General features: G+C 39.9%; 1 protein-coding gene across 1 annotated transcript; it reads left to right on the top strand.

Moving 5' to 3' along the window:
* The first annotated feature begins 1331 nt into the window (after nucleotides 1-1331).
* Rpap3 (RNA polymerase II associated protein 3) lies at nucleotides 1332-10582 on the top strand. Its single transcript, XM_013505705.1, has 7 exons — nucleotides 1332-1453; nucleotides 2652-2773; nucleotides 4386-4456; nucleotides 4555-4656; nucleotides 8450-8688; nucleotides 9620-9803; nucleotides 10480-10582. Exons 1-7 carry the CDS (start codon nucleotides 1431-1433, stop codon nucleotides 10579-10581), a joined length of 843 nt encoding a protein of 280 aa, XP_013361159.1. The 5' UTR covers nucleotides 1332-1430; the 3' UTR covers nucleotide 10582.
* Nucleotides 10583-11852: the final 1270 nt, after the last annotated feature.

The raw sequence follows: 11852 nt of genomic DNA, 5'->3' as shown, positions 1-11852 counted from the left end.
TTCAGTTTCTTGTGTATGAGTTACGTTTCTGCCTCCACTAACATTAAGATTTTTCTTAAGGTGGAACTGAAAGTTTACTAAACCTTTAGGGGCCACTGATTCGAAATTTGAGTAATGGATGACAATACGTAGTAAAAAATAATTCTAGAAACACTTAGATTTAGGGAATGGACCGTTCTTGAGTGTTTTAACATATGTGCATATAGAAATTATAAATTTAACATATATAAACTACAGTTTATTTCATCACACAAGACTCTAAAATTTCTCTATAAAACTTGAGTTGAGGAAATTTACTTGTTTTTGAGAAAGGGTCTCACTGTGTAGTTCAGACTGGCTTTGAATTCACTATGTAGCCCATAGTTCAAGGCTGTCCTTGAACTCGTGGTGATCCTCTTGTCTCAGCCTCCCGAGTGCTCCAACACACCTGGCTAGATACAATGTTTTTATAGCGTTTCATGGGCATATAGAGCATTCCTAATAAATTCTTATGGAATGATTGTGTTATTAGCTAAATGATTATAAATAAATGTTACATTCTAGTACACTTTAATTTATTCTGTATTTAGATATGTTAATGTTGCTAAAGGGTGGGCTGTACAATTCTGGTACTGTGTTCTTTTACAAAAATCGTTTGAGCTGGGGATATAGCTCAGTGGGACAGCACCTGCCTGGCAAGCACAAGGTCCTGAGTTCGATTCCTGGTACCAAAAACAAAACAAAACAAAAATTACTTGAGGTATGAAATTTTTTCATATAATTTCATGTAGTTTCTATTACAAGTAAAGACAGTATAATATTTGGGCCTTTATTAAAATGTGTGTTGGTTTTTCTTTTTGGTATTGAGTATCAAACCAAGGGCTTTTGCACAGAACTACATCACCAATTCTTTTTAAATTTAAAAAAAACTTCTTTTAAAAATTTTGAGTCAGGGTCTTACTAAGTTACTTGGGCTGGGCCGAGACTTGTGACTCCTGCTTTAGATCCCAGAGTGCTGGGGACCATAGGCATGCACCGCTACACTGGCTAAAATGTGTTTTTAAATTTAAGGTTTGTACAATATTTAATTAGAATTTGATGAATTCTGCAAAGTAATATAGTAGTATACAATATTTTTCTCTTTGGTACTGGAAAGAGGTAACACCATTAGAAACCTACACTAGTAGATTCTAAAACATACCTTACATGTTAGGTTTTTAACAATTAAAATAATACTTAATTACTGACAGTATCAAACAGTCTATTTGGGAATTTCTTAAGATTTGAATTCAGAGGATTTTTCTGCGTATGTTTTGATTGTTTTCTGTATTTCTCTGAAATGATAGGGGAATGGATTTTTCAAAGAGGGAAAATATGAGAGAGCAATTGAATGCTACACTAGAGGGATAGCAGCAGATGGCGCTAATGCCCTTCTTCCAGCTAACAGAGCAATGGCCTATCTGAAGATTGAGAAGTAAGTATTGGCTACATTGTAGTCTTTTCAGGATGGAAACTTACCGTAGTTTCATCTTTAAAAGCAAGATCTCAGAGATGTTTAAGTTCATTAGAAATTCTGATTTTTTTTCATATATTTCAAAAACTATTCTTTTTTTGGTTTTTTGAGACAGGGTCTTGCTCTGTAGTTCAGACTGACCTTGAACTCACTGTTTAGCCCAGGTTAGCCTCCAGCTCACAGTGATACTTCTGCCTCACCCTCCAGAGTATTGAAATGGTAGGTGTGTGCTACCAGGCCCGGCTGTCAAAAAATATTCTTACAGAATTTCAGACTTCGGTGAAAATAGTAGAAGCCATGTACCCATCTAATTTTAACAAGTCATACCTTTTTGTCATATTGTTTTAACTCTTAGACATTGTGACATTGTACTTTTAGAGAAAAGTATATGTTACTACAGTATCATTTTCACTCCTAATGTATTAGCAGTAGTTTCTTAATGTTACTTTTATGTAAGAGAGGGTGTGAAGAGTGCTTTTTGGGGTGTGTGTGAGTGTGTGTGTGTGTGTGAGTGTGTGTGAGAGTGTGTGTGTGAGTGTGTGTGTGAGAGTGTGTGTGAGTGTGTGTGTGAGTGTGCGTGTGTGTGTGAGTGTGTGTGTGTGTGTGTGTGTGCATGTGACTGTAGCTCTTCTTAGCTCTTGGTGGCTGTAGAGTAGTCCCCAGTCTGAGGGCTGCATGGCTGAGTAGTATTTATGCAGACTGTTAGATGATACGCTGTCACATACATAACAGATGCTTAATTTTGTGTGGGTTTTTCCTTAAGTGATACATACTATGAGTGTTAATAAAACTTTATTACCAAATTAATGTCCGTTACAATTCTGCCATTAGTACCTGTGCATTTGAGGCGGGAGAGGACATGGTATATCAGCAATAACGTTTTGTCTCTTCTACTCACATTTCACCATCATGAATTCCACCCTCCTGCAGACTCCTTGTTGACTCTCTCTCAGTCTGGGAACTGCTCCTTCCTTACCAGATGGCTGTAAGAGTTAGTGAGAATGAAAAATTTTAAAAAGTAGTCTTTTCCTTTAAGCACAGATTTGAGAGTTGGTAACTGAAATTGTATACATGCTTCTAAAATTAGAAACTCATCTTACATGCATTTTTCTATAAGCTGCATGTTTTTTCCCGTTGGTAACTTCCTCATGTTCAATAGATACGAAGAAGCTGAAAGAGACTGCACGCAAGCTATTTCGTTAGATGGCTCATACTCGAAAGCTTTTGCCAGAAGAGGAACTGCGAGAACATTTTTGGGAAAGATAAACGAGGCCAGACAAGGTAAGACAACTGTCGTACTGTCCGGCGAGATACATAAGGGTTAGAATCAGAGACATAGATCATGGTTCGGGAGTGCTGGGCCTAGAGGAATACGTCTCCTGTGTAGTTGAGATTGTGAGGAGGCTTGAAAGACTGCACCGCCACTCTCTGTGGTCCGCTCTGACTGCCAGGGGGACTGAGTGAACGGTTACGTTGGAGACGGGAAGGAGAGCCAGAGAAAGGCAAGCGTGAAGGGTGGGGCTCCGAGCGCGAGACTGTTCGTAGTCTGCCTCTTCGTTCTCGGCGTTACTTTTTCTCCTGCTGTTCTGCGATCTTGTCTCTTAGGTACCACGAAGTGTTTCCAAGGAACTGACTTGATTCCTCTTGAGTCTTTCTCCTTTTATTTTTTTCTACTCTGTATTTTGTTCCTTCATCTCTGGGTTTAATCTGCTGTTTTACTAACTTCTTGCAATCAATACTTACATGATTGATTTTTAGCCTCTTTTCTGATATGTGCATTTAAATGTGGCTGTGTCTCTCCAAGCCTGGCTATCGTTGCAGCCCTTGACTTTTTAAAATCGTGGTGAGATGAGGTATATATAACACTGCATTTACTATCTTAATTATACTAAGTGAATGCTTTGGTCGTAAGTGCACTTACAGTGCCGTGCAGCCACCATCGCTACCTATCTCTAGAACTTTGTCAGTGTCCCATTCTGAAATTGTACCCGTAAAATAATTCTCCGTTTTCCATTTCCTCTGCTTCCTACTAATTACCATTCTGCTGTCTGTCTGACTTGGCTTATTTTAAATACCCAGTATAAGTAAGTTGTAATGGTGTTTATCCTGTTGTGTCAGGCTTGTTTAACCTGGCACATCTTCAGAGTTTATCCATTTGTATCATGTACCACACTTTATTCCTTTTTAAGGCTATTCTAGTATATAGATTTCCTTATACTCTGTCTTACATTTGGTGAGTTACTGTGTTATCTGTTAACAGTGTGGGATTTGTAAGTTAGATGAGCTCTAAACTTTAATTTTATCACTTGTAAAATGAGAGTATAGTGAAATTTACATGAAAATTCATACAGTCAGGTGTGGTGGCACACACCTGTAATCCCAGCACTCAAGAGGCTGAGGCAGGAGGATTGCCATGAGTTCAAGGCCAGCTTAGGCTACAAGTGAGTTCAGGGCCAGTCTGTACTGCAGAGTGAGACTCTATCTTAAAAAACAAAAACAAAAGAAAAAGAAAAAGTTCATGTAAAACAACGAGAGGGCTGGGCATGGTGGTATACTTGTAGAATCCCAGCTACTCAGGAAGCTGAGGCAGAAAGATTTCAAGTTTGAGGAAAGCCTGGGCAATTTAAAGTCTGTCTCAAAAGAAAAAATAGAAAGGGCTGGAGATGGAGCTTAGTACTAGTGGAATTCTTAGTATCACCGAAAACAAAACAACCAGCAACTACAATAGCACCTAAGAAATACTAGTTCTTATTATCGCTCACCTGTTTCCTAGTATGCAGTCAGGTTGGCCAGCCTGCGCTTCTGAGTAGAAGTGCTTGAGTAAAAGTGGGGTGAGTATTAGCTGAGGGAACCATATCCATTTTCACTGCTTTATTTTTAAAATTCACTTTAGATTTTGAAACTGTTTTACTTCTGGAACCTGGAAATAAGCAAGCAGTGACAGAACTTTCAAAAATTAAAAAGGTAAAGTTTTTTTTTTTTGCCAAAATATGGTCCTGTTTTCCAAAAGATAATTAACTTAAGAATACCTTGATAGTTATGATTACAAATTTATTTTTAAGGAATTAATTGAGAAAGGACACTGGGATGATGTTTTTCTTGATTCCACGCAAAGACACAATGTGGTAAAACCCATTGATAATCCACTTCCTCTTGGATCAACTGTAAGTAGAGAATTTTACTTTTCTTCAACATTTAAATATCAGGGTTTTTTTGTTTTGTTTTGTTTTTTGCTTTTTGTTTTTTTGTTTTGTTGAGACAGGGTCTTGCTGTGTAGTTCAGTTTGGTTTTGAACTCACTATGTAGCCCAGGCTGGGCTAATATCAGTATTATTATCTGGCTAATATCAGTATTATTACTGATAGAGTTGGAAATAAATTGTTGAATTAGCAAAGTCTTCAGAAAATGTTAGAACTCTTCATGGGGCTATTTGACAGTCTTTAAGAAGTGCTCCCTTTGTACATGTATAAATACACCAAAACAAAACCCAGTGTTCTGTTAAAACAAATATGCATTAATTTAAAAAAAAGAGAAAAAGAAATACTTCCTAGGATCATGGACATAATAAAATTAGGGAAAATTCAGCTGTTCAGGTTTCTGGAACAACTTAATGTTTCATTAAAGGATTTCTATGTATTTTCCTTACATAAGGAAAATGAAGCAGTCTCACATTCAGTAGTAATCAAATGTTTTTGTATTTTATTACTGTTCTTCTGGGGTTGGCTTCTTATTACATCAGTCTTGTGTCTTATGAGGAGTTGGATTTAACTTTAACACAAAAGGTAAAATCTAGAATAGGCAAAATTAGCCTACTTTTGGGCATACTATAGTGTTTACCATTAAGTCCAGCAAGGGTAGGATTTTTTTCTTGAAATATTGGAACAGAAAGATTGCTGGTATTGTGTTGAACATCTGAAGTTGAATTAATTTAAGGCCAATATATATTTCACGTGACCCTGGTAATTTCTAACATTTGTAAGTTTTCTGTATATATAAAACTAACCAGCTGGATCAGAAAGTTGAAAGTTATCTTTTCCCAAAAACGTTCCTGTATGTCCTTCACTGATGAAGACCCTCTTCCTGCCCCCTTGGGAAGTTACAGAGGGTGAAGAGGAGAGGAAGGGTTTTGCTGTGCTCGTATTTTGCTTTGGTAACAGACAGAAGAGTCCGTAGGGTAGTACTTTTCCAGTGTTCCTGTTGTGACTCTCTTTTGGGATTTTCTGGGATAATACTGGTTTCATGTTCCAGGCATCAGTCTAGTTGCTTTCATATATTCATTGCCTATTCCACTTTTTTTTAGTAAAGGTGATTAAGTAGTTAAGTATGATTTAAATTGTTAACATCTTTGTAAGACTTTTTCACAAAAATTAATTCACAAATTTACAAAAAGCCTTTATTGGACATTGTAGTACATAATACATAGCAAAGACATTGCCATGTAGTAAATCCAGTATCTGTAAATGTAATGTCCTGTGATCAGTGTACCCTAAGCAGCAAATTGGTTGGATTCCCCTCTTTTTCACTTTAAAAATCAATTTATATTGATAGTTACGAAAATGCAGCATGCATTTAAATCTCTGGGAGTACCTTGAAACCTCAGAGAGAAGTGATCTGGGAATAATCTGTTCTGTAAATGGTCCAACCCAAAGAAGGTTCGCATCCTACTGAGAAAGGAAGAATGCTGTTTATTTTTATAATTGATTTTTGTAAAAAATAAAGTGGGCATTATTTAAAAACAGAAGGGGGAAGTTTGGTGTAATGCCTTCGAGACTTGGTTTGGTGCCTGCTTTGTGAGCTGTGAGCGCTCAGCTGATTCCCCATTTCCTAGGGTCCCCTTATGTTTCTCCTAAAATTTACAGGAACTCACAGGTAAGTTCATACCAAGGCAGTCAGTGCGCAGATGCTGATTCCGGGTAGTTCTGGCTAAAACAGATGCTCCTTTCTTCTTTAGTCGCGTAGTTTTGCGACTCCCTGGTCAGTGGGGAGGGTGGTCAGGAAGGAAAGGCAGGCTGCAGAAAGTAGGAGACGGAACGTGAGCATTTTCTTAAGTTGTTTCTTCTCTGGTTTGTTCTTTCCTTGCAGTCGTCAGTGCCTCGCCGACTCCGTTCCCACTGGTCTGGGCTCAGTAGAGCCCATCTGTGAGGACATATGTTAATTAGGCTCATTGCACAGCCTTTGTCAGTGAAAGGACTTGGTTTTCAGTGTGACCACATTGATTTAATTTATATTACTACTTGGCGGAAATTATGGTCTGTTTTTTTTAAAGACTAACATAAGGGGCTGGGGTGTAGCTCTGTGGCACGAGGGCCTGCCTGGCAAGTGCAAGGTCCTGAGTTCAGTTCCCAGTACCAGAAACAAAACAGGAGTCACATAGGTCCATTCTTGGTCAATGTCTTGGTAAGAAACGGGCCAGTGAGAGTTGTAAGCAGAGCCAAGCCGTTAACACTGTTCTTTAACGTGGAATGGTCGGCGGGGTTCTTTTACAAATTTGTTTTTAGTTTTTATATTTTGTGTGTTCGTGCAGTAACACTCCGTTGTCACTATTCAATCTCTAACTGTATTAATAGAGTGGCTTTAATACCGAGTTAATGTATATGTCAGGTAACTTTTGACTTACAGTTTCCCTGTGCATTTGGAGTGAACTCTTATGAGTATATTCAGGAAAGTTTTCTCTCTCTTTCTATTTTTTATTTTTGTTTTTTTGTCTTTTTGAGACAGGGTCTCACTGTGCAGTTCAGGCTGGCCTTGAGATCACTTTGTAGCCCAGGCTGGTCTTGAACTCGCAATGATCCTCCTGCCTCAGCCTCCCGAATGCTGGGATTACAGGCGTGCGCCACCACCCACAGCTTTACCCCCCTTTTTTTTGAGACAGGATCTGGCCACATTGCCCAGATTGGGCTCAAACTTGCAGTTCTCCTGCCTCAGCCTCCCAAGTGCTAGGATTACAGGCGTGTGCCACCACACCCAGCTTTTCTTTTTAAAATCAGAGTTTGAGCATATACTGTGCATAAGTGAGGAAAGTAAACTTCCCACTTCTGTCACATAGCTACGGCTATTTCCGATAATTTGCAGAGTTTAGAAGGAGCTTTTCTTACTTCATTTCAACACTTCTAATGGAATGGTGTTTTCTCAGTGCATTTCTGTTATATGTTATTGAATATTAAAGAATATTATAAACTTACGGAGAGGTGGAAAGTATTTGGTTCTTGTAATGGCTGGCGGAGCAGTGAAAGCCGTTTATTTTGTTAAATTGGAAAACCAGCTTTGTAAACATTATCGGTGAATCTGTGATCCTGGGCTGCCTTACGTAGCTGCGGCATGCTTGGAGAAGGTACTCGGGTGTCAGGTTTGTCTTCAGGCTGGGCTCTTACCCACCGCGGGTCTGTCCTTGCTCTGCTTGCCTTCCGTTGGCCTACAGCACTGTTGCTGGTGTGGTCATGTTTCTCTTCAGCTTCTTCGCCTCTAGGATAACGTCCAGCCTCCTTGACATGGCCTGCAGGTCCCTAGGTAAGCTGTCTTCAGGCAGCCCTCGGCTGTCTGCACCACACCTCCCCTCATGCCAGTCCTGCTGGACCGGCGCCCTGCCCGTGGGCCCCACTGCAGCCTTCTAGCTTGCCAGTCTCACGTGCCCTTTCTGTGAATGCTTCCCTGGTGTCAGGCGTGTCTCCTCCCTGAGCTCCCTGGGGACTTGGGGCTTTCATCTTTCATGTCCACCCGTTACCCATAGTTACTTGTGTGCTGTCTCTGTTCCCCATTTAGACCTGCCTAGGATAGGTGCATAGCTTTCTGTTTGTATTCTCAGACCGAGGATAGTTCCTAATTCTGTCTAGCCACTAAAATTGAATTTACTGATGGCTGGGGTATTAGCTGTAAGAACATGGCATCCTTTTAACTTGTGACGCTAAAATGGAAAACCTTTAACACATTAATTTAAAGAATTGATTTTAATTGTTTTAGAAACCACTCAAGAAGGTTATTATTGAAGAGACTGGTAATTTGATACAGACTGTTGATGTGCCCGACAGCACTACCGCTGCTGCTCCAGAGAGTAATCCTATTACCCTAGCAAATGTAATAGCAGCCGCAGGCCTGGCAAGTAAGAAGAATTCGAGCCAAGGTGACCTCCTGCCCTCAAGTGATACCCCAAGAGCAAAAGTGTTGAAAACAGAGGAAATCAGTGATACTTCGGCTCTGCAGTGAGTACAAATCTATGTTTGATAATCGTCTGTCTATAATGATAATTCCACTGGAAATGTAGTATTACTGATACGACTTCTGATTTGTTCCTTCCACTACCGTTCTGAGATGCCTAGCTTCACATTCCTAGTTTTCTTTGGTCTGTGTCCTGCTGTGGATTTTGCCTAAGGACTGATCTTCTCTCTTTACTGTAGTGGGCAATACAGAGATGGTTTAGAGAGGATGAGCGAGGGTCTGAATCAAATTGATTTTACTCATTTTCTTTCTTAGGGCTTCAGTATGTTTTGTATTTAATTCAGCAAAAAATGAATTTTTTAAAATGAAGCTTCATTAAAACGTAGAATTTAGACGTTACCCTTATTCCGTCCATTAATATTGAAGACCTACTCATCTGTGCGTCCTTACTAATGAAAATACAGAGAATGCAGACCAGGTGTATTTTGGGCTCTTCGTTATTTACATATGGTCATGTACAGTTCTACATTGCCACTCAACAAACGGTGAAACGTTTTTTTAATTTTAAACTTTGAATTTATGTACTGTAGTAGTTTTGTTTAAAGTAGTAGTGTGGATTGTGGGAAAATCCTAAATAGGGAGCTTTTTTTAAAAGGAAGAAACAGTTCTTGAAATACATCGAAACTATAACTCAGACTCCCAAAGGCTGAGTGTGTGTGACACAGCGGTACGAGGTGTGTGCTCAGAGGCCGCGCCAGCCGCTCCGCACAGACCAGCCGCTCATCGCCAGAGCTTGAGCTTCGCAAGGGCGTGGTCTGTTTCACCCCAAAATATGTGTGTACACTTTTGAATACGAAGAAGTGACATAATATTAATAAAGTTAGACATTTAAAATCTCTACTGCTATTTCTTTTATTGAGCTTTAGTTACGTGGTTCTTTTCCCACTGGTTGACTGATGCCCTGAAATATTTCAGACCTCAAGTCAGTTTGAAACAGGGTGGATATCCATCTCCCAGTGAGATTTCTAGAAAGGTAGAGCAAACCCCGGCTCAGCTTGTCACGAGTGTTCTGCCTCCGACTCCTGCCAACTCGTTCCAGCTCGAATCTGATTTCAGACAGCTGAAAAGCTCTCCAGATATGCTGTATCAGTATTTAAAGGTAAGAGAGAAGAAGCTCGTAGTTCTCTTGGAAGTAAAAGGTGAGACAGTCTCCCCTGTCACTGTGGTAATACTGCTATGTAACACCTGTGCTTTGTAGGATTGTAGGCAGTGCTCGTTGCCCCTTGGCTAATGTATGTACTATTCTGGCCAGGCCGTGTTCACGTATGTGCAGCCGTGACTACTGAGTCATGCTTTCCTGTGGGCACAGGTTCTGTGCTAAATTCTCATGTCTAAGATCACTTAATCTAATTTCCCATCTCAGAGCTCAAGCTTAATAATCTCATCCTTCACGACAGGAAAAGAAAGCTAATATACATCAAGTACCTTCTGTGTCGGAAGCAATGCTTGCAATATTTAGGCAGTTTTTCTGAAATGAGCTTTCATTTGCTTTTAAGAAAAAGAAATCATGCAATTCAGTGAATAGTAGTCTTTTTCAAGTTTTACGATAGTAACAGTCCCTTACAGTTACTCAATAAATAATCCCAAATATACTATCTTTTTAAAATCTTTAGTTATAGTTGCCACTCTTTGAGAGTTCTCTCAAGTTTTCTGTCTCTTAGGACGTTGAAGTAGTAATGCATAGTAATCATTCTTACTGTTTCTACTTAAGCAGTAATTACATAATTTGTGAAATGTGAATATCACCACAATTTAATTTTCTGCTTTCCTTCAAGCAAATTGAACCATCCGTGTATCCTAAGTTATTTCAGAAAAATCTAGATCCAGATGTGTTCAACCAGATCATGAGAATTCTGCATGACTTTTACATGGAGTAAGTTGGGCTTTTTGAATTACGTTCTCCTGCGGTAGTGCTGTGTCCCTTCATGGTAGTGAGCAACTTTTAACTGATCGTTTTTATATTTCGATTATTTCAGGAAAGAAAAGCCGTCACTCATTTTTGAAATCTTACAGAGACTGTCTGAGCTAAAAAGGTTTGATATGGCTGTGATGTTTATGTCAGAACCTGAGAAAAAGAGTAAGTACTAAGGAAAAATGCTTTTCTCTATCTACTTACTTTTGTGTGCTCTTTATTATTTAACAAGTGACAGCAGCCATTCATTGAACTTAGTATGTGCAGGGATAAACAGTTAACTATAAAGTAACTGTTCAATTAAGGTACAGCTTAATTAAGTACAATTAAAATTATATTTGAGAACCCTAACAGTACTATCCAGTATAGGTACTATTGTGATTTTCTTTTTTTTTTTTTAAGATTTTTGTTTGTTTGTTTGTTTGTTTGTTTTTTTCCTGTACCGGGAATCGAACTCACGACCTTGCGCTTGCCAGGCAGGTGCTGTGCCGCTGAGCTAAATCCCCAGCTCCTATTGTGATTTTCCTAAAGGAAAAAACAAAGAAGCCAAAGCGTAGAGAAGTGAAGGAGTATGGCCAGGGTCCCAGTGAGGAAAGCCCTTCCCAGCGTCTGAGCTCAGGCGGTCTGTCTGTCAGTCGCCTGGCTCCTCTGGATGCCAGCGAGCTGTGACCATGCTCGAGACCTGGGCGCGGGAAGTGTCCCTGCTCCTGGAGCTGTAGCCAGACCTGGGCGCGGAGTGTCCTGTCTGTTCTGCGGGAGGCGGTTTCCTGGAGTTTGTTTGGTAGCACTGAGTCGGTTAGATGAAGGCTCAGCTTTGAGAAACCCTAATTAAAGTAAAACGCAGCTGCAAAAACTGCAGTTATTCAGAATTCGGGGCTGTGTTCTGGTGTCGGAAAAAAATCATTCAAATACAAGATTTTTTAGTTCTAAAAATTAGAAAAAACCTCAGCATACCATTTTCAAATAGCTGCTGTTCTAAACATACTCTGAGCTCCTCGTTTCTCGCGCACATTTATGATTCGTGTCTGTGGCGCGGGGATCGAAGCCAGGCCTCGTGCGTTCTAGGCCAGTGCTGCTCCGCGCAGCCCTGCCTCCCACTGCTCCGCTCCTAGCAGCAGCGCGGAGTGCTTGTGAGCAGGAAGCTGCTCTTCACACCGGACTTAGGAAAGTGGACAGACACTCAATTTGGACATTTATTTTTTAATATGTTTTTCGCCCTAAAATTTCTGCTTTATC

Source organism: Chinchilla lanigera, unplaced genomic scaffold, assembly GCF_000276665.1.
Source record: "Chinchilla lanigera isolate Chin_1 unplaced genomic scaffold, ChiLan1.0 scaffold00099, whole genome shotgun sequence".
NCBI classification, from domain to species: domain Eukaryota; kingdom Metazoa; phylum Chordata; class Mammalia; order Rodentia; family Chinchillidae; genus Chinchilla; species Chinchilla lanigera.
The sequence above is the reverse complement of the archived record's forward strand: the minus strand, read 5'-3'. Positions and strand labels throughout refer to the sequence as shown.